The sequence below is a fragment of the Numenius arquata genome, chromosome 2 (genome assembly GCF_964106895.1).
Source record: "Numenius arquata chromosome 2, bNumArq3.hap1.1, whole genome shotgun sequence".
NCBI lineage: Eukaryota > Metazoa > Chordata > Aves > Charadriiformes > Scolopacidae > Numenius > Numenius arquata.
Window position 1 is genome coordinate 20707878 of NC_133577.1, and position 23327 is coordinate 20731204.

Here is a 23327-nt window from a genome sequence, read left to right on the forward strand (position 1 = left end):
AGATTACTGCCATATGTATCAATAATACACAAAAATCAACTGCTGTCGGAGTTGTAGACTAAAAGGTAAATATCGAAAACACAAGCCCTGTGGGTATAGATCTCTCTATATCCACTTTTAGCACCTCACTGCTGCATGCATACCAAAATGAAACTTGGGTGTTCATATATCCTTTGACATCCTGTTTTGCCTATGTTTGAATACGAGGTATTTTCCCTACTTATTTTTCTTTAACAAAAAGCCTAACTTATAACACTTCCACCCACCTCTCAGAAGTATTACCAAACTTAAAGGTTAATGCACACTGACACATGACAGCCTCATAAAGTCCAGTTTGAAAGGCCACTAGAAAAAAATTCTCCTATAGTAGTTAAATAAGCACACATCTATAGCCAGCAGAAAATCCTCCACTACTCTCAACTGCCAGTTTGGTTTTATGGTGGTCGGGTCTGAGGTGTAGAGGCAATCATCTTCAAAGATATACCCAAAGAGACAGCAAAGTAACTGCACACTGTAAAGTCATGTCTGTGTTAACAAGAAAGCAATATTTATCTCCTCCGTCCTAGGATAATAGGCCTAAAAGCCAACCACACTACCAAAGAATCCAAGAACCTGAGGTTCAAGAGTAATACAAAGTTGTGTTCTTTGGAAAGGAATAGATTTTCTCCAGCAATAGCTGGCAGAGAGGTAGTCGCAGTCTCTATCATTCATTCTCTGCCATGGATTTCCTTCTGCCAAGCAATGTCAGTACTGTTTTTTCCACAGTAAACATTACTAATGCTATTTTCTCCAGATGTTTTCTCTTAAAGCCTATCTTAGTTCATAGAATCATAGAATGGTTTGGGGTTGGAAGGGGCCTTAACGATCACCTTGTTCCATGTTTAAACAATATAGACATATAAAATAAAACTTGAACAACATATAATTGGGATACCAATGACACTGAAAACCAAAACAGATAGTCCCCACCACTGCTTCATATAATACATTCTGTTCTGCAAGCCCTCTGGTACAAAGTGCGGACCAAGACAATAAATACTACACAACACCATTATCAGACATTTCTAAAAATAATTTTCCAGCAAAAAAAAAAATCCTCCTATTTTTCCAAACCCTGTATTAAAGTCAACACTACAGCACACTCTATTGTATCAAAAATACCTATTTTAAACATCAGCGATACCTCCAAAATACACTCCCAATTGATAATGAACTAAACATTCTGAACTATTAGCATGTCCTATTTCCTCCATATACTTACATCCGTACCAAAATATCTTTCTCAACCCCCTGCCACTTCCCTCATCTGTAGTCTTCTATTTTCCATTCATTAGTATCTAAAAAGTTCTAGTGAAATTGTGGTCTCAAAGGGAGAATAGATAATTGCATCATTTTGTCATTCACATTTTGGGGTTCTTGGGGTGGTTTTCTCTTTGCTATCTAGACCATTTTATGCAATTTTGCACTTAATCAGACGCAGTTTTTAAGCTTATCACACCAAAGACACACGAGAGTGGAAGTATTTCATATAAATAATATCAAAGTAACTGACTGTAGTGGTAATAAATTGAGATAGGCCTCATCTGAAGTCTTCTTTTAAAGAGAAAAGGACAGAAGAAAGATCCCATTGCTAATCTCCATTTTATAAATCAGGATTGAGTCCCAAAAAGACTAATATGACTAATAATGTATTTACAGCAATCAAGAAATAGATCATAAGATGTACAGAACAAAACAGTGCTGACAGTACAAACTCCCAATGTGTCTTGGTGCTTTACTTCAGGCTATCTTATCTCTGATTCTGTCAACTGAACACTATTACCATAGAGAAAGCATCCAATTTGCTCAAGGAGTTGCTCTTCCACTTCAGCCTCACATGAAATGAATTGATCTGCATGATGCAAGGCACCTCTGTGATACAAATCAAAGCACAGTAAATGGGGAGGACCTGGAGAAGTGCTTCAAGAAGAGGTGTGCTCATTCCTTATCCAAACTAAAAAGCAGATGCTCACTCTGCATCAGTGCACTGCAAAACTCTACACGAGAGAAAATAGGGGGAACAACTTTAACAATTTGACTTGACAAAAGCAGACTTGACAAAGGCAGCCTTTCCCTTGGTGCAGGAAGACCAAGCTAAGGAGCAGTTAAGTGAACTGGATACCCACAAGTCCATGGGTCCCGATGGAATGCACCCGCGAGTGCTGAGGGAGCTGGCAGAAGTCATTGCTGAGCCACTCTCCATCATCTTCGAAAGGTCCTGGAGAACAGGCGAGGTGCCTGAGGACTGAAGGAAAGCCAGTGTCATCCCAGTCTTTAAAAAGGCCAAGAAGGAGGACCCGGGAAACTACAGGCCGGTCAGCCTCATCTCCATCCCCGGAAAGATAATGGAACGACTCATTCTGGACAGCATCTCAAAGCATATGGAAGAAAAGAAAGCTATCAGAAGTAGTCAACATGGATTCACCAAGCGGAAGTCATGTCTGACTAACCTGATAGCCTTCTATGATGGCATGAATGGTTGGATAGATGAGGGGAGGGTGGTGGATGTTGTCTACCTTGACTTCAGCAAGGCTTTTGACACAGTCTCCCACAGCATCCTCATAGGTAAGCTTAGGAAGTGTGGATTAGAGGAATGGACAGTGAGGTGGATTGAAAACTGGCTGAAAGACAGAGATCAGAGGGTTGTTATTAGGGGCACAGAATCTAGGTGGAGGTCTGTAACAAGCGGAGTCCCCCAGGGGTCAGTACCGGGTCTAGTCCTCTTCAATATAGTCATCAATGATGTGGATGAGGGGATGGAGTGTCCTCTCAGCAAGTTTGCTGATGATACAAATGGAGGGCTGTGCTGCCACACAGGGAGACCTGGACAGGCTGAAGAGCTGGGCAGAGAGGAACCTGATGAATTTCAATAAAGGCAAGTGTAGGGTACTGCACCTGGGGAGAAATAACCCCATGCACCAGTACAGGTTGGGGGCTGACTTGCTGGAGAGCACCTCTGAGGAGAAAGACCTAGGAGTCCTGGTGGATAATAGGATGTCCATGAGCCAGCAATGTGCCCTTGTGGACAAGGCGGCCAATGGCATCCTGGGGTGCATCAAGAAGAGTGTGACCAGCAGGTCGAGAGAGGTTATCCTGCCCCTCTACTCTGCCCTGGTGAGGCCCCATCTGGAGGACTGTGTCCAGTTCTGGGCTCCCCAGTTCAAGAAGGACAGGCAACTGCTGGAGAGGGTACAGCAGAGGGCTACAAAGATGATTAGGGGCCTGGAGCATCTCCCTTACGAGGAGAGGCTGAGGGACTTGGGTCTTTTTAGTCTAGAGCAGATAAGGCTGAAGGGAGATATGATCAATGCTTATAAATACTTAAAGCGTGGGTGTCAAGAGGAAGGGGCCAGTCTTTTTTCGGTGGTGCCCAGGGATAGGACAAGAGGAAATGGGCACAAACTTGAATATAAGAAGTTCCACCTAAACATGAGGAGGAACTTCTTTAGTTTGAGGGTGGAAGAGCACTGGAATAGGCTGCCGAGGGAGGTGGTGGAGTCTCCTTCTCTGGAGACATTCATAACCCACCTGGACACATTCCTGTGCAACCTGCTCTAGGTGGACCTGCTCTGGCAAGGGCCTTGGACTAGATGATCTCCAGAGGTCCCTTCCAACCCCATGTGATTATGTGATTCTGTAATTTAAACTACTTCAAATTATAGAGCTCCTTTCACTATGGCTTCTCACAGCCAAAATATATGTGGCCAAGTAAAGTAGATAACAAGTTTAACAGATAGTAGCATTGTATTTTGAATGCATTTATGAGTGATAAAATAATAAATAATATTTTTAAAGCTACAAATCTTGATGTGAGAACAGATAAAAATAAAACTAAGACTACTGTTATGTAATACATATTTTTCTTGTTCTTATCAAATAAGTTATTCATCTAATTAACAGGGAAAGTCACAAAGATATGTGTTTTGAGACAGTGAATTTTACAACTAAATAAATATATGGTAGCAAAACATTACAGTATATTTCTCAGTAGGACTGACATTCTATTTGGAATATCAACCACTATAATAATTTAAAACTAAGGTGTTAACTATAAACAAGTTCTACAGTTTGTATTATGTCAGACGTAGAATCTTGTGTCTGAAAACAACTGAGTCTGCAAGCACTATCAGGTCCAGGTTTACTTCCAGCCTTCACTCACAGGTTTGCAGAATTCTTTTGTTGTGCCCCCTTGATAAGTATGTTTCCAGCTTCACTTGGATAATGGGAATTTAACACCAATTTTGCACAAATGGGATTAACAAGTGGTTAGTTATGTATAAGCATCAAATTGCCTTATCCTGTCTCCAGTTACTCTTTTCATTGTTGATGCTCTCTGTAGAAGAAGAAACAATCTTCCTACTCTATTTGGTTTTGGTACCTTCACAGTTGAAAGGCATAAATTTAATCCTGGATTTAGAATGTGTTTCAAAGACAACGTTGTAGGCAAAATCCTTTACTTTGATGAAAAGCATAAATAAAATGGAAGACAACTTCATACATTACCCATGGATTTTCAGTATTGATGTTGCAACCTGTTATGCTGAAAAATATGTTAAGGTCAGTCAGGGGGAACCATGAGCTCAGGCTTTGGGATTTGACATGGACACAGAGTTTTGTGTTAGCAAATTCCATTTCAGCTCTAGGGTCAAAATGTGCCCCTTAAAGTATACAGTTCAAAGAGAGCTAGCAAGAATGAATCTGAAAACAATTAAAGAGCCAAATCCTTATTTCTGCATTCCCTACTTCATTTCTGGAAACTTGGAATTTATTCAGAGAGCCCTAAAGTCTTCAAAGACAGAAGCAAAGAACCTGATTAGACATGAAGCAACTAACTACAACTACATGGAACACAGGAGAAGATTAGCTATTTCTATTTTTTAAAGTAGCATTTTACACACTCTCTAGATATTTTTGTCAGTTTAGACTAAGATTTCTTTGGTAAACAAATGTTTAGGTAAACATTTTTGTACTGAGACCAGGAAAATGGAAATCTACACCAAATTAATTTGTCCGGTATCCTTAATTCTATTGTCTTATAGTCAGAAACCTCAAATTGTCTGCTTGTAAAATGGTTAGAAATTAAAATATTATGTGTATCCAGTTAAGAAAAAGTCAACCCATGACTCTTGTAACCTTAGGCTATTTAAGGTGAAGAGAAGATCCGATATTAGAAATTATAACTTTCTACACTTTCTAATCACAATGAATTATGGTAATGACAATAACAGTTCAAAAGCAGGATACTGTGGGTACCTGCTTTGATCAGACTGTCAGGTCCTACACAGGTCTTGATAAAGGTTCCCTTAAAGAAGTTGGAGTAATGAGCTAAGGAAACACTTTCAACCCATGATTTACAGTATGTAAAAAATCTCACACTAACACACACAAAAGCAGTTCAAATACAAACAACTGGCTACTTCAGCCACACAGAAGCTATACGAAGCTGTTCTCATATAAAATAGGTCATATACTTTGTAAGTAGATAAAAAGACAGACAAAATTTGCACCTCTTTATTTACAATAACATATTTTGGGGGGGTTTCTGATTCTATGCCATGTGGGATTATGGTTATGATTTTGCTTTTAGTCAATGCAGCCAACATCTTCCTCTGTCAAACACTTCAGATCTTGTGAAATATAAAAGGCAGTTTAAGGTTAATGTTTCTCAACTAGATTCCAATTATGCCTCTTTTGGCTTTAAAAATCAATTATATCTGTTAACCACAAGGTGCAAGCATTACACTTGATAAATTAAACTCCAAGTTGATTGAATATACAGTTGAAGGTCAGTGAAAAGTTACATAACTTATTTCCAGAATGCGCTATTTCAAGGTAACACTTCGTATTTACACTGCTGAATTTTTATGCAGCTTTTTGAATTCCAATGGACATTCACTCATAGAATACAATCTGCAAAAATATGTGGCTTTTTGATACTCTTAGAACTGTTCCAGTTGCACATCGGTCCATCTGTCAGGATGTTATTAGTTTAACAATATGCATGGCCTTTTCAGTGCCATGTTCAATTTTCTTTGTCAAAAAGAAACACAAAAGTATATCCAGTCTCAACATTTAAAAAAGAAGCCTCCTAAAAATGCCCCCAAACTGCATTTTGTCCTAACAGTACAGTTGTAGCAAGAGTCTGAAACTTGACTCAGTTCTCCTGAGGGGACAACAACAAGAACAATGAAAGTTCTCTAGAGACATACGATGTAAATTATGCAAAATTCCAACCCAGGAGCCACACTAAAACATATTGACTGGCACTGTGCCCACCAGGGACCACATGCCAACTGGAGCAGGATGCATTCCAGCTATTCAGCTTCCTATGATGTGCCAAGAATTTGGAGTAGAGGCAAAGTCATGCTCTATTCCTTTCTCTATTTGTATCAGCAGTAATTTTAACCGATAGCCTTAATGCAAAAGAAAGCACAAAAGGTCTTGTGACTGCACCTCTTTTTATACTATTCAAAATCAACCTGAATTATTAATCCCAACTAAATATATTTATATCATATGCATCATGAGCTGCGCTCGGTATTACATGCATTTTGTTTCACAGACAAAGCAAAAAGCCTTTCTTTTGTATTGCAAACTACATTTTGAAATGCAAATTACCAGAAACTTGAAAATTATATTTTATCGTGGAAATGTCAAGAACACATTAGCTATTGCCAAACCTCCAGCAATCTGCCAATAAAATCTCTAACCTTCACACGATTGGAGCCAGTATTTCAAAACTAGCCACAGAAGTAAATTCCTCCTGTTCTGAATTTGAAGTTGACCAGAAACCCTGTGTCATAGTCCTGATGAGTCACCTAGAAAGACCTAGAAGAAAGTTCAACAACTTTCCTACCCAGCTGTTTGGAAAGGATGTGTTTACAGTGCACCCAACCCCAGCCCAGCTTCAAAGGCCTATTCTGCAAGCTAGCAATTATCTATCTCTTAGACAACACCAAGAAAAACATTGTGCCGACAGTGCAGGACTTCTAAGTTAAAATAAGGTGCATACTCAAAAGGGTAGTAATACACTTTCACTCAGGATTCTTTGCTAAGTGTAATAATTTAAATATAGTTGACATTGAATGAGAAGAGAGTACGTCTGGGGAGGAAACACACACCATCAAAGTTACATTATAAATTATGAAAAATTCTAATTACTGTTGAATCACTTTTCATTTTGCATTCTGCTGACTGGTTCATAAGAAACCAGTAATGAAAGATTCATCACCCTGTATTGAGGAGCTTAAGTAAGTTAATATGTAGTTGCTACATAGTTCCTAGTGCTCAGATACATACACACTACATAAAGTTGTGCTACAGCAGATACTATGCTTGTCTTTGATGGCATGTGACAATTCAGAGTCAAGCACTATGAAACTTTTAGAAACGAGCCTTTCAGAATGACTTTGAGCACTAAGATTCGGTTGTTCAAGGATTTTTCAGGCAAAATGAACGTACAAATCAGGAATCATACGTAATTGCTACATATAAATAAATTACATGAAAGTATGACAGACCTCAGTTTTGCACATTAAGCTGAATCCTAGAAACACGCAGAAAAAGATTACTTTGAGTACAATATGAGTAGCTCCTATAGTTCACAAGGAAAATAAGAAAAAACATTACTTACACATTTGTCATCTGATCCACTGGCTATAAACCGTCCACAAGGAGACACCGCAATTCCACATGGATAGCAGTGGCTACTGTGCCCTTCAAAACGACGTTCGCACCTTCAGAGAAATTTCAGTCTTATTAACAACAGCTAAGAACTAGGTCTTTTGCTGCCATTTTCACAAAATCCTGCTGAAGTCTCATCTGTATTTCTTAGTCGACAAACTTACTAAGGAAATCCACAAATTAAATTTTAAATTACTCTGCAGTAGGATTTGGCAAAATTGAAAGACATTAGAGAATATGAACAACTAAAAATAAAATGAACATGCAAAACTACCCCAGGACAATACCCAAACCCATGCTGTGGCCTCGTTTATTTTACAAAGATAGAAACCTTACCAGTGTTTAGAAATGAGGAGCTGTGATGCCAACCATTAAGCTACCCCTAGTCAACCATATCAGCAGGGAAAACAAACTCCCTTGCATTAAGGGGAGGGCATTGTGAAAGCCAGTCTGCTCTGTGAAGCTTTAGAAAACTCCCTCAAGCAATTTAGATCCAGTATGTGGAATCATAGCATAAATAATTATTTATTGCTTTTCTTATACCTAAATCAGGATATTTAATCTGTGTTCTCTATTTACATTTCTACTCCCTGCAAAAATTTATTGTATCTTGTAAATTCAAGAAAGGCAATATCTAAATGACATTCCATACTGATAAATCTAGCTCTGTAGATAACTTCTTACCTATCTGTGTTAATACAGTCTAAAGGAAGAAATGCATTTAAATTTAACACAGGGAATTAATTTCCTACTTCTCATGTTAATACTGCAAGGTCCGTTGTGGAGTAAGTTTTTGATAGCTGAGCACACTCATCCCATTTAAAAATCACAATTTTTAAATGAGATGAAGATTAATATCCATCTAAAAAAACCCATGGTTGTAAAGAACTGTGATAGCTTTGTAGTCACTGCAAAATGAAAAAACGTAGTATTTAGAGTTGCTTCAGTGTTAAAAGATATTTTAATACAAGTTTCAACCTCATTCAGAATTATCATTTACATAAGTATACCTCATTTCAGAGCTTTATTTTTATACTCACAAGGTATCATTTAACACTTATAATAATATGTATTCTTCTTTTTCACTTATTATGAATGCTATCAACCTGCCCTCCTCCTTACAAAACAAATTCATATACTTCGCCATAATACAGCTTTTTTGGGTTTTGTTTGGTTTTTTCGTTTGTTTTGTTTTGTTTGTTTTTTGGTTTTTTGGGGTTTTTTTTTTGTATGCTAAGTCCAGAATAAATTTGAAAGAGTAACTTCTCCTGCCAACACTTGTGATACACACTATTTCCTGGCTGGTGAAATCACAGACACTGTGTTAATTCGATTAACTGAACCCATATGAAGAAATCTATAAATTTTTATAACATGTTCCTCTGTTTTAGACACCCATGTATGTGTAAGAACGCACTGAATGCCAAGTTGATTTTGTTCACCTAGGTAAAACTGGCATACTTAAAAACATTGCTTTGTGACAGATCCAATGGCTATTACTTAGTACAGCATAAAAAATACACTTTTGAATCCATGAAAATGCATAAATTTAGAGAGCTTAACACTGAATTTTGAAAGTATATATTTGGCTGAATTTCTGTATAACAAAACTACTGATACCAATGGACGTTTTGTGTATACAGTAACCAGGCCTTTCACCACAGGGTAGTTCTACCCTAAAACTGCTGTAAAAAACCCAACAGTTTAAGAGAACACTACAATTCAAAGAGAAATAACTTATAAAATGACAGTCAATTACTGTGCCTAAGATGCATAAATATTCTTCAACTTCAGTTTTCATATAGCTCTTGTATAAATAGTCAATAACCAATGGCCACATTTGGGCTATTGAATAACCTGCCTCTATTCAAGCTTTCTATTGACAGTGAAGGAGAACACTAGCTACTTCAGTCTCCTCTCAAATGCATCGTTCTAAAATAAATGGCTCCAAAGTTTAGGTAATGGAGGACAAGTCACAGAATACATATCTGATTTACACTTTCAAAGAACTTTACTTTTTGGAAGGTAACTTAAAAGAAGACATAAAGGGTAGCACATGCTTCCCATACCATAACTTTCACAGAATCGCATGACTGAGGCTGGAAAGCACCTCTAGAGGTCATCTTGTCCAACTTCCCTGCTCACCTAAAGTAGGTTGCTGAGGTCCGTGTCCAGATGGGTTTTGAGTATCTCCAAGGTGCAAAACTCTACTGGGCAACCTGTGGTCAGTTACTGGAAATGGTTTCCAGAATTAGTTGTTCCATCACCTTCTCAGGGGTCAAGGTGAGGCTGACCAGTTTGTAGTTCCCTGGGATATCCTTCTTGCCCTTTTTGAAGACAGAAGTGACATTTACTTTCCTTCAGTCCTCAGACACCTTTCCTGATCACCATGATCTTTCGAAGATAATTGCGAGTGACCTCACAACGACATCCGCCATCAGTGAGCTGAAGGCAGTCTTTAAAGAGCTAGGCTTTTTGCAGTGGTGTCCAGTGACAGAACAAGAGGCAATGGGCAAAAATTGAAACACAGGAAGGAGGCTCTGTCTGAACATCAAGAAACTTTTTTTCTTTGACGGTGATTGAGCACTGGCACAGGTTGCCCAGAGAGGTTGTAGAATCTCCCTCCTTAGAGATATTCAAAAGTCATCTCGACATGGGCCTGAACAATCAGCTGCAGGTGACCCTGCTTGAGCAGGGGAGTTGGACAAGACCCCTCCAAAGGTGCCTTCCAACTGCAATCATTATGTGATTCTGTGATCAAGCAGCAAAGGCTTTATTGTAACTTTGGGCAAGTCTTTCTTTCAAATCACTTAGAAATAAAACTGAAGCATGATGTTCTTCATCTGTCTGCTGTTCCCTTTCATGGTCAGACATGGCATCGCAAGATTTTACCCTCAACTAGGCTCCTACCAAGCATTTTTTTTGTGTAGATCTGTCCTACAACTCAGCCTCAATCGTGTTTTTTCTTGTCTCTGCCAGAGTCCGTGAGTTTCAGAGTCCCCAGAACAATATGGTCCTTCTCAATGCCTTTTCTTACTGCCACATAGGGACAATGTTCGCAAAAATGCTTGAAGAAAAAGTTTCTTTTTAATCTTATACTTGTAAGATACAACGGTGTCCCATGAAATAAATTTCCTCATGAGAAAAACAAACAAAATTCATATATCCTCTGTCCCTCCTGAATATGCCTTCAGGGTCACCATTCTTCCTTAAGTAGAGCATTGGCCATCAGGACTAGTTCTCAGAGCCTGTAAAAGCTAACTTTCTCAATGAGATGTTTCTTCTTCACAGAAGAGTCTCCTAATAAATCACTGCAAACAACTTCCTTTCAAAAGTATTTAACTCCTCTGAATCTGTGACTGGTAACTCAATTATTCCACCTATAAATGGGTGCATAAGAACCAGCAGGATTCCAAGACTTTCACTGATCCTTTCTCTGCTATACCACAGCAATCTATCTGAGCGCTGAGTCATAGGACAGTGCCACTTTCCTTTGTGCTAATATGGCCACAGTAATAGGTAACATCCTGGATTCTATTTTCTTACTTGTTTTCCTGTTCAACTATTCCATTTTAATCAGGATGTACTTTCTATTACAAGTATAGCTACTTCCCCACCCCATCAAAATCCTGCTCTAAAAAGCCATTTTAAAAACTGTTTCCAGTCAAACTTTCCACAGAATCCAGTAGAAACTTTGTTATGCAATCTGTTAACTCCAGATAGCTCCAGGTATCACAGCAATGAAAAAAATTGGATACAAAATCCTAGAATAAATAGATACTATGTGTATAACTTATCTTATTCTAGGAGTTCTCTAATTTCAGGCTTTTTTTTTTTCCTCCTGATGTGTTTTTTGTTTTTTGGTTTTTTTTTTTTTTTTAAGTAGCAACAGGTGGTGATCAAACTTATTTTGGATATTGCAAGCTTTATGTGGCCAGCTGGCATGCTGACCAGCCTCTTAAGAATTCTTTTCTGGTCAGAGCTTTTCAGGGGTTACCACAACAAAGATCTGGTAATTGCATGGGACAGCAAACAGCCAAGTTTTAGAATCATAGAATGGTTAGAGTTGGAAGGGACCTCAAAGATCATCGAGCTCCAACCCACCTGCCATGGGGCAGGGACACCTCCACTACACCAGGTTGCTCAAAGCCTCATCCAGCCTAGCCTTAAACACTTCCAGGGATGGGGCATCCATAACTTCCCTGGGCAACCTGTTCCAGTGCTTCACTACCCTTACAGTAAAGAATTTCCTCCTAATATCTAATCTAAATCTCCCCTCTTCCAATTTAAAACCGTTACCCCTTGTCCTGTCACTACATCTCCTGACAAAGAGTCCCTCTCCAGCTCTCCTGTAGGCTCCCTTCAGATACTGGAAGGCTGCTATGAGGTCCCCCGGAGCCTTCTCTTCTCCAGGCTGAACAACCCCAGCTCTCTCAGCCTGTCTTCATAGGGGAGGTGCTCCATCCCTCTGATCATCTTCGTGGCCCTCTGCTGGACCCGTTCCAACAGGTCCATGTCCTTCCTGTGTTGAGGACTCCAAAGCTGGACACAGTATTCCAGGTGGGGTCTCACGAGCACAGAGTAGAGGGGTAGAATTGCCTCCCGAGACCTGCTGGCCACACTTCTCTTGATGCAGCCCAGAACACGGTTGGCTTTCTGGGCTGCCAGTGCACGTTGCCGGCTCATGTTGAGCTTCTCATCCACCAACACCCCTAAGTCCTTCTCCTCAGGGCGGCTCTCTAGCCATTCTCCGCCCAACCTGTATTTGTGCCTGGGATTGCCATGTTCCAGGTGCAGGACCCTGCACTTGGCCTGGTTGAACTTCATGCAATTTGCATGAGCCCATCTCTCAAGCCTGTCTAGGTCCCTCTGGATGGCATCCCTTCCCTCCAGCGTGTCGACCACGCCAATGAGCTTGGTGTCGTCGACAAACTTGCTGAGGGTGCACTCTATCCCACTGTCCATGTCTCCGACAAAGACGTTGAACAGCACTGGTCCCAGTACCGACCCCTGAGGAACTCCACTCATCACTGGACGCCAATTCCATATGTTCTCCATATGTCGCCAATTTTCCCTATGTTCTCCATTGTACAGCTTTTAGTCTACATTCCAAAATACATATATTTTATGTCACAAACAACTTGCAGAATATTAGAAAAAAATGTAACGTTTTCTGTCTTTGCAACAGAAATATACCAAAATGGTGCATGTCTTTATAAATCAGGCAATACTCTCACAAATATTTTATTGTACCTGCTGCATTAAAAAAAATCTTGACTGCAAACTGAAGTTTTCTTTTTTTTTAACCACTTTTCCTTGTATTCCGTTACTTTGTCCCAGTGCTCACGTATTTGCTGAGACCCTTCAGCACCAGCAGATCCACTGAGGCTCTAAAAAAGTCAAGTATAACTCGATAGTAGTAGCTACCTTAGATATTCTGTACACATGGGTTTCATTTTAAGCACACACCAAATGCTTCACATAGGAGCTCAGCAAGTTTTCACCAACAGCATCCAGCAGGGACCACATGTTCCCCATCCTGTATACTTTCATGCATCCTAGTCCCAAACTTGGAGGAACTCCAACCACTGCTTTATCCCTTTTTGCCTCAGAATCCAGATAACAAGACTCAAAGATCCAGGGGACAAAAAAAAAGATGGCAAGTCATGGGATCCTCACATTCAGAAGAATCACAGAATCATAGGGGTTGGAAGAGACCAATAAGTATTCAAATTGTGAGTATGTGTATATTTGTATCTTGCTCAGGATGATGTCAAGCAGTTAGTTCACAGTGGAGACGCAAACTGAAAAGTATCTGAAAATTGAAGGGCAACTCATTCAAACTGCATATCTGACACTAAGGCTTTCAAAGTGTAATTGTTAGAAAATGTATGAGATGAGTTCCATGTGGCTGCAGGAATTCTACTAAAATAAGTTGCCAGGGGAGCTTACGATCTAGTTGCACAGGATCATACTATTAGTTGGAGATTTTACCTTAATGTTAAAACTATCTTTATACAATTGGCAAATCATTTCAGAGGCTGAAAGAGGGTGAAACTGATTTTCCCTGGGATGGTGCATCAAAGCATTATCGCGCATCTGAGTGTTCTGCAGAAGAAATTCAATATGTCCAAGTAGTCCAATATTCTTCAAATACCTTCATTGCGGTCCAAAAAGCACCCAGTGCTTTTTTTACAGAAAGAGATGAGGAATGGCTATTTCAGCAGCAAACAGCATTAGAGCAGCTGAACTTCTATTCCTCAACTGTTCAGACTATGAGTCAGAGTCAGGCTGGTCCTGCCACCAAAGGGGTTAGTGTGGTGCTGCTTTAGTCAGTGTGTGGTGTCCCAACATTTTGCACCTGCCAATCTCATTACCTGCAACAGTAATCTAGCAGTTGTCACATATACCTCCCCATACCTACCATAGTAGCAGCTCAGACCTCTAAATTGGGCAAAAGTCTAAAGTAACTTTTCCCTGTTCTCTTCAGCTCTCAGTAGACAATGAGCACATCTGACAGCATAGTACAACTGTCCCATTCCTTCCTTTTAAATTAATTCCCAATTTCAACTGTTATTGTCCATCCTGCTCTCTTACTCAACATTACATCAGTTCCCCCAACAAGTTTCTCATCTCTATATTTCTGTCGCAAGTAAAGAAGAGCAAATACTAATTTCATAGAATCACAGTCACATCACGGTTGAGGTCGGAAGGCAGCCCTGGAGGTCGTCTTATCCAACCTCCCTGTTAACATAGAGCCAGTGTGGCTTCACCAATGCTAAACAGAAGGGAAGCATCACCTCCCTCCGCTTGCTGGCAACATTCCTCCTGGTGCAGCCCAGGATATCATTAGTCTTCTCTTTCGCAGGGGCACATTTCTGGCTCAAGTACAACCTGGTGTCCACCAGGACCCCCAGATCTTTTCTGCAAAGCTGCTTTCCAGCTAGTCACTCCCCCCAGCAGTGCCTGGGGGGTGCACCTGGTGCCAAGGGGACTTCACGCTTCCCCTTGTTGCATTTCATTAGGGTCCTGTCAGCCCATTCCTCCAGACTGCTGTCCTTCTGGATGGCAGCACAACCCTCCAGTGTACCAGACACTCCTCCCGGTTTTGTCTCACCAGCGAACTTGCTACACTCTGTCCCATCATCCAGATAGTTAATGAAGATGTTGAACAGGATTAGAACCAGTACTGACCCCTGGGGTACACTGCTAATTATTGGCCTCAAACTAGACTTCATGTTACCAAACCACCCTGTGAGGTTTCCATTCAGACAGTTTTCAATCTACGTTACTGTCTGCTCATCCAGCCCATACTTCATCTCTATGAGGATGTTTTTGGAGACAGTCTCGAAAGCCTTACTGAAGTCACAGTAGAAATATCCACTGCTCTCCCTGCATCTACTAAGCCAGTAATTTTATCATAGATGTTTATTGAATTGGTCAAGTATGACTTCCGCTTGGTGAATCCATAGTAACGACTCCTATTTAATTCCTTACATTTATGTGCCTGGAAATAGTTTCCAGGATTAACTGCTCCATCACCTTTCCAGGGATTGAGGTGAGGCTGAAAAGCCTGTAGTTCTCTGGTCCTCCTTCTTGCCCTTTCTGAAGGGCCTTGGTCCTCATAAATTTAGAAAGACTATGTCTTCTTAGACAGCTAGAGATAGAAACAATTACTGAATGGATATTGTACGACAATATACAAAAAACACCCAAGCTGCAGCTACAAAGACAACTTGTACTTTGTTTCATCTCATATTCTGCCAAACTACATATCTTAGATTGAGAAGTCTGCTGTTGATGCATCAAAGGGAAGGCAATGACTGATAAGAGCAGATACAGAGTATTATTTTATGTCAAAGAACATGAAAACACCTATAAAAAGCAGCCTAGGGAGCACTAGCAACCAGGAGTGCTACAAAAAGAGCAGGCAAACAGAGCATGGTGCATCAGGCAGGGCCTGGCACGGCAGTTTTGCCGAAGGGTCTCTTCAAAGAAGCAGCATCCCACTGGCTGAGTGGGAGACTTGAGGTACACATAACCCAGCAAACAGGCACTATTCTGTGACTACCTGAACAGGTCAAATGCACTCATCCCAGCTGATCCTCAAGGCAGATTGGTGGACACTTGTCTGAGATCAGGGGGGTTGGAATTCGATGATCTTTAGGGCCCCCTCCAATTCAAACTTTTCTATGATTCTATTAGAAGATTGGAGCAGCTCTTCACTCCACCAAAAATATTTCTATGGGATAAGCACTCCAGAATCAGTAAATCAATTCAATTATTCACCTAGCTTGAATGATCAGCATATGAATATGTTGATTGTGCTCATGATCTAGCAAATTCATAATTGCAAGGCTTTCCTGCCCAGAGGGGTCCACGCAGAAAATGAAACTGGAAACAGGACTTGAGACGCTTACACCAACAACATAGTTCAGGCAAAGACTAGATGTCCAGGCTTGAGCTTGAATGGAGTAGCTGAAGTATTCAACAAAGAAGAGGGCAACACTTTGAATTGATAGTTTCCTCCTAACATAATGAATGGAAGAAACCTCCTTTTTCTGGATATTGTAATGCATAAAATTATCTAATCTACGAATGGGAGGAAAAGATAAATTGAAGGGATCCAGACTAGTAAAATAGAATTAAAAACTATCATGTTAAATTTAACATTAAAGCAGCTGGTATTTAGCCTAGTATGCCATTTTGGATTGTTATGGGTTTACTGTGTAAGGGAATAGAATTTCCCTTAATTCCTAAATTTCTACACTCTATATGCATTGGTTTTACAGTACTAGGATGCTGAAATATATCATTAATGTAGTCACTAAAAACAGGCAGGACTGGCAGAAGAGGAGGCTTAGTGTATTGGAATTTTCTGATATATGTAGCTAATATCTGACCAACTTCTGTCATTCCAACCCAGACTTTCCCAAAAGATTAAGATTAAGCAGTGGAGACAATAGGTACAAGATGCCTGTGAATTATTACTAGATTCCTGACCAGAAAGAGTTGTGGTGTCTCTAAATTGCATTCAACAAAGAGAGAGCAGAAGGAGGTCGAATTGTAAAGTTTCTTGTATCTTACAGACGATTAAGAGTCTACAAGGTTTCATCATTAAGAACACTTAAACTTCTTCAAAAAATGTAAGCATGTATCAACCTTTTGTACCTCCTGATCATTAAATGTTAGGTCCTACTCCTGGTAATCCTGAAGCTGGTAACTGTGATGTTCTTCTCATTCATGTTCCCGTTGCACCTCAGTCTAACTCCTGTGTTCACTGCTTCCACCTTGGATCCAAAAGAAAGTATTTTCACTTGTTCTCCAAGTAGCCATTCTTTTAGACAACATAAACTAAAGTTGTTTTTCACAATGTCTTGGGAGTTGGTCAAAGGTCATTATTTTACTGTGATCCATGTATTCATAAAACCTCATAGTTTATTATCCAAAGCTGGAGAAAGAGTAACCAGAACTAGCTCTTTTTCCAGAAAGATCTATTCTTCTTGATTTTTTTTATTCATAAGTCCGCTTTGTAGATAGTCTGGAGCTTTTCTTAGCTATAGTTATAAATTAGAAGAAGTAGTACAAAAATATTCAGAATCTTCAGATTAAACTTTAGAAATCCATGCATTTCAAAGCAAATGAAGCAAGAGTCTGAGTAAATCCAAAAATTACTAGCAGTGTCCAAGTCCAGCAGTGTCCAAGATTCCCTCATTTATTGGCAAGATGACCTGGCTGTGTGAGGTTGGCTGACAACATCAGAAAGTTAAAATGCCTTTTCTTGTACCACCTTCAGAGGAGCCCATAAGACTTTCTGGCATTCTCTGAAGCAACATTGGAATGCCTCCAGATCATCAATAGTGAAAGAGACAGACAGATTTACAGCTTTATCTAGTAAGGATGATGAAAATGAAAGTGACAAAATACTCTCATCAACTTCAAGAACAAAAGTAAAGATAAGTTAAATGAATTTTCACTGGAAAAAAAAAAACGTAGTTTCATAATACAGACTGAATAGAAAAATTCTTGTGGAACTCAGAGAAAAAAAAAATCAGTATATTCAAAATCTATAAAGCTGCAGGCCAGGATAACATGTCTGAAGACCTACTCTAAGCAAAGATCAAAAAAACCCCTGAGCATTCTGCTATGATACATCAGTCAATTATAAGAAAAGGAATGCATGTCAGAAGAATAAAAAAAAGGAACCATCATCAAAGAAACTGAATAAAAGAAACAGTTAAGAGTCCCAGGGAAATTGTGCAGTTACTCTGAAAATTATTCCCCATGCTTTCAACTGCAGCTTTCAAGAGCACCATGCTGGAGGGTTTTTTTCCTATTTAATCAGAATTTCATACTTTACAGTATTATTAAATAAAGTAACAGTGGGTAGAACTCATAAGGGTAACAAGTAGATTAAACAAAAACAAAATATTTTTCACTGTAACTGTCTAGGGCAAATATTTAGAATAAAATCAACAAACAATAAAGTTGAGATCTTGCAGTTAGTGTTACTATCCACAACACTGCAAACAGTATAAATGAGAAGGTGGACTTACCTCTGCTATATTTCAAGAACACTGGACAAAGATTTCACTAAACAAACACTATTCTGGCAAACCCAAAGCAGAAATAAAGAGAGGTCGTTCCAGGGGGACCATTCAAAACACAGTAATGGCTGATGCACCAACTTTACAAATCAACAACTTTAAGAGATTAAAGGTACTGGCCCACCATAAGATTGTTTAGAAACCAATCTCTCCTGTAAGCACCCAACAGTGCAAGGAATGGACTGGATTTGATTGGACAAGACCTATGAACAAAAAAACCAGCAAAAGTTTTCAGTCTGTGTAACTGTATAGTAGACCTAACACTTCAGTGGGGCCTTGTTCCAACTTCAGATAGAGTTTTCCAAACTCAGCCATTTCAAATTTATTTATGTGAAAAACACCTGGTGAACACATTAGGAAAAAGTGAACAGATTTCTTCCTTATGAGAACTCAAGAATAGATTTTAAAATACAGAAGACTCAATCTCTGGTTTGAGCAGTGAGAAAATTTGATTTTTAAAAATTGGATATTTTTTTTTCCCCAAAAAGTTACTAGCAAGTGAAAAATAATGATATATTTTCTTTATTTCTTCTCCACAACATTTACTAACATTGATCATTGTGTAGTGTGTAACAAACACACACATACATATACATAATACCTAATAATCACCCTTAAAATATGTGTCAATAAGGACTTGAATTACTTTTTTGAAGTTTGGCTAATAGAACTTAGTGGACACTAGAATACAACGACTTTGCCAAATTAAATACAGAGCAAGAACATACATAAATTATTCCACTCTTCCCAAGACATATTCATTTAATTGATTGCCCAGATTTTACACTTTAACTATTTTACCATTCACCTGCTCTACTTACTAGAAACAAAGAGACAGATAAGTGATCTGTGAAAAGCTTTCCACTTTTTCATTACTCTTCAGCAACACAGTTTGAGCAGCTTATTAGAAAAACATAAGGAGGTAACAGATTCCAACCTAGTAGTCTCTAGTTTCATTACTTTCTGACGTTCAGTGCAGGTAATACAGCAATGGTTTTGGCAAGAACATATATGCCCCCTATAGGTTTAATGTATTCTTACCACAGAAAGATAAAAATAAATGAAAGGATCATTAAGCATTTCCTAAACAGAAAATTCAGTACTAGAATTATATTAAAACTTTCAATAAATCTATGTTTACAGACACATAGAAAGCAAATATGAAATTACTCTTTAAAACTTAAATATCCTCTCTGTCTAAACCTCTTTTCTTTTAAACATAATTTTTTAGCACACACAATATTGTCCCAAGTATTTCCTTTCCTGAGCAATGTTCCCTCCCCACCACCCTCTCCCTTTGTCCCACAGCTTTCTCAAGTACAACACTGAAAGTTTTTTAGAAAAAGTGTAGCATTATTATTCTGAGTTTATGATAGCATACTATGCAAATTTATATTACAAATCATCTATGTAGTGCTAATGTTGTTACAATTACATTTGTATTTTTAAAGCTGGATCATAAATTTTACCTACTTTAGCAGTAATAACATGCTGGTTTGGAAATACCATTAGCATTCATTTCAATACACTGTTTTATATATACAATTAGATCTACAAAGGCAGGTAAGACATGGGTGATAAATCTTGACCATTTAATGGCTTCCACATAACAAACTACAACTGAGGAACCAGCATTTTTTTATTTTTTTTTGGTCTCTTAAAATAGTAAATACCAATTAGCTTTTAATTTTCATTTTTAAAGGCCTGACTGTAGATCTGATTCCACATTCAAATTTCTACTGGTATATCACAACAAGTATGACAATTCTGATTAAAGATAAAATATGGCTTTTTATTCCGAAGTACTTAATTCAGCCTTACCTCAGTGTTCTTAAATCCCACAGTTTGATGCCATCATTGGCAGCTGTGGTCATGAAAAGATTGTAAGCTTCAGGTTGCTGAGTGCTGAATGATGACCCCTGTAAAATATGAAATCAGTTTCAGAAAGCTATTCTCATGGTGCTAAATATTTATAGAATCATTGAATATCTCAAGTTGGAAAGGACCCTTAGGGATCACCAAGTCCAACTCCCTGCTCTTCGCAGGACTACCTAAAACTAAACCATATGACTAAGAGTGTTGTCCAGACACTCCTTGAACTCTGACAGGCTTGGTGCAGTGACCACTTCTCTGGGGAGTCTGTTCCAGTGATCGACCACCCTCTGAGTGAAGAATTTAGCCCATTTAAAAAATAAACACTTACTTTGCTTTAAGCAGGTTTCCTTCCTAAACTAAGGATTACTACAGGCTGCTCTAACGGATGAACTAAAATGCACTGTGCAACAAATTTCCCAACAAAGTTCTTTCCCAACACATTCTTACATTAGCTGTGTATAACTATGAAAAAATGAGTAATTGTAAAAGAGAGAGTAGTTGTCCAAAGGATAGTATTAATTAAAAATTACAGAGCACCCTTTCTTTTTGTGTTTTTGAAACTTTTATTCACGCTCCCTTTCTTCAGTCAGTAATGATCACAGAGTCCAATACAAAAAGTTCTACAGACACACACACACATTAACTTCATGCACTACTTTACTGTAGAATACACTAACAGTAATTTGGGTAAGAAGGGTATTCCTTTTGTTCCTCCCCTGTCCTGACATTTTGTCAGTAATACACTTTACTAGTACAAAGCTATACTTGTACCTTCAAACCACATTCACTACTGAGTATTGCTGTAGAAGACAAGAAAACATATACTAGTTGGGACAACATGCAAGATGAATTTTATTTATCACTTTTTGGTTTCATAGTCTGTCAATTTACGATAATCGAATGCAAGAAGGAACATATTGCGACACACTCTTCAAATATTTTTTCATTCTGACAGACAAATCACTTGCCTATGCCCCATCATTTTCTTCATCCACCACTGTAATCCCTTCTCACCTTCTCTCTAGACTAACTTGCATCGCAACTTGCACATAAAATTTAGCCTCAAGAAGGACACGGTTCAACAGAATCCCTATCTCATTCGCTAATTCCATATGAACACCATTGATATAATCCAAACAGGACAGCTGGCTTACGCTAAAGGCATCTATCTATAGATGTCTCAGAAAAGACTCCACGTCTTCCAGGCAAGCACATACCTTCAGACAGGTTTGTCACTATGGCTAGGAAAAAGTTAACTGACTAAAACTTCTTCCCTGGGTGAGTTTCTTTCTGTTATGATTTTGCCCAACTTCCTCTTCTCCTTCAACTGTTTATCTTCATCCAATACTTTAAATTTGTCACAGCCCTATAAGTCTAGCTCTAAAATGGCCATTTTATAAGTTTCAGAATATCTATCTCCCATCTGAGAGATGCTTGCTACATTTTTGCTGATTTCCCTTCCCTGATGTTGACAAAATAAAAAAGAATTCACAACACAAAATACTGTTCTGTAAAATATAAAGAAAGGCTTGAAGAAAACAAAATCAAGTCACTGAAATACTATAGATGGAAAAGTATAGTGCAAAATTATTTATATATCTATTAGCACACATATATACAGCATGTATATATAGACATACATTACTTTCAATCACTGTTGCAATCTAAGGTTTTCAAACAGGGTAGTATTAAGACATTTTGTTATTCCTTCAGTTAACACAGATAAAGAAGGAAAGATTTAGTACAGCAATATATACTGTCCATCATCATGCCATGCTAATGTGCAGGTATATTCTTCATCTCACTATAAACATGTAACAACACAGGGCAGCTTCTAACCTTAATGCAAATATGGCAACTGCTGTCTTTAAAGATTTACCAGCCAAGATTTTTTTCTTACATTTCTCTCTGCTCTGAGTCACAGTAATGTCTCTTTTATCCCCAGCTTCTTTGCAATTCTTATAATTTTTCCTTTGGTGTAATACTATTGAACTTCTGAAGTAATCCTTTGCATTAAAAGCTGAGTTTAAAATGGGAAGGCTTTCTAACTGTTACTGCATTTAATTTAAAGATGTTTAGAATCATTCTTTGTACTAAGGCAGAAATCCCAACTTTCCAGCAGTGAGCATTATTGATGCTGCTCTCTTCACTTCCCTGAATCCATCTCCTCCCTCATGGCCATTACCTCTCCGAACCTAGTTTCTTCCAGTCCTTGCATCTGTCTCCTCTGGACCCTTGCAAGAGACTGAGGTTCAAGGAGGTGAGAAGGGACATTATCATGGAAAAGGAGCTCTGGGAAAAGCAGTAATCTACAAGGTTGTGGACAGTATGGGGCAGGGAAGAGGCTTGTACTAGAGTGACAGAATTAAGTATCAGAAACAGAAGAAAGGAAAGAGCTTGTAGGAGGTGGAGAAGACTCACAGCTGCAGAAACAGAGCACCTGTGTGGATATAGAGAGATATAGCCTGGCTTCAACTGGTGAAATAGGTTTAGAGATGTAAACTGGCCAAGTAACACAAGATCAGAGGAACAGGCTTCAGCCATAGGTTGGTTATTCTGGAGCTGCAGCAACCTTTCAGGAAGCTTGAGGCAGTACAGTCATCACAGAAGTTGTCAATGAGAAAGGGATTAAAGTGAGCCAATAGAAGACAAGCTGAAAGCCCCATCTGGTTGCTGCCACTGTCCCTGTCTCCAGGGAAGAGGCAGAAGTGTCAGTAAGAATGGGCAGAACCACCACCAGATTCACACCTCACCTGAAAAGAAGGACCACTGCAGCAATTTGATTGCCTACAATAGCAAACACTCCATGTACTTATTCTATATATGTACACTGTATGAATATGTGCTATACGTTCATCATCACAAAGTTTTAACAAGAACAGAGATTACCTTCTGTAATTCAAGCTGCCAATTAGGAACAAGTTTTCATCAACTGTACTTAGATCTGTACAGAGGCTACAGATTGAATATCTCAGGCAAGGATACAGTCTGATTTTACAACCAAATTACAGTCAGGAAGATTCAAAACATTCTTACTAAAGAAGGATAAGCTGTGGCAAGCAATGATTCAGAAGGATGGTTTATCATCTTCAACATACCATTACTGGGTGAAGGCATCATCAC

General features: G+C 38.9%; 1 protein-coding gene across 1 annotated transcript in view; it reads right to left on the bottom strand.

Moving 5' to 3' along the window:
- The window catches only part of WDR27 (WD repeat domain 27), an 83727-nt gene that overhangs the window by 21267 nt on the left and 39133 nt on the right, over positions 1-23327 (bottom strand). Inside the window, exons 21-22 of the mRNA XM_074144663.1 lie at positions 20151-20248; positions 7673-7775 (exon numbers count right to left, since the gene is read on the bottom strand). Coding sequence (XP_074000764.1) covers positions 7673-7775; positions 20151-20248 — 201 coding nt within the window. The remainder of the gene's footprint in view (positions 1-7672; positions 7776-20150; positions 20249-23327) is intronic.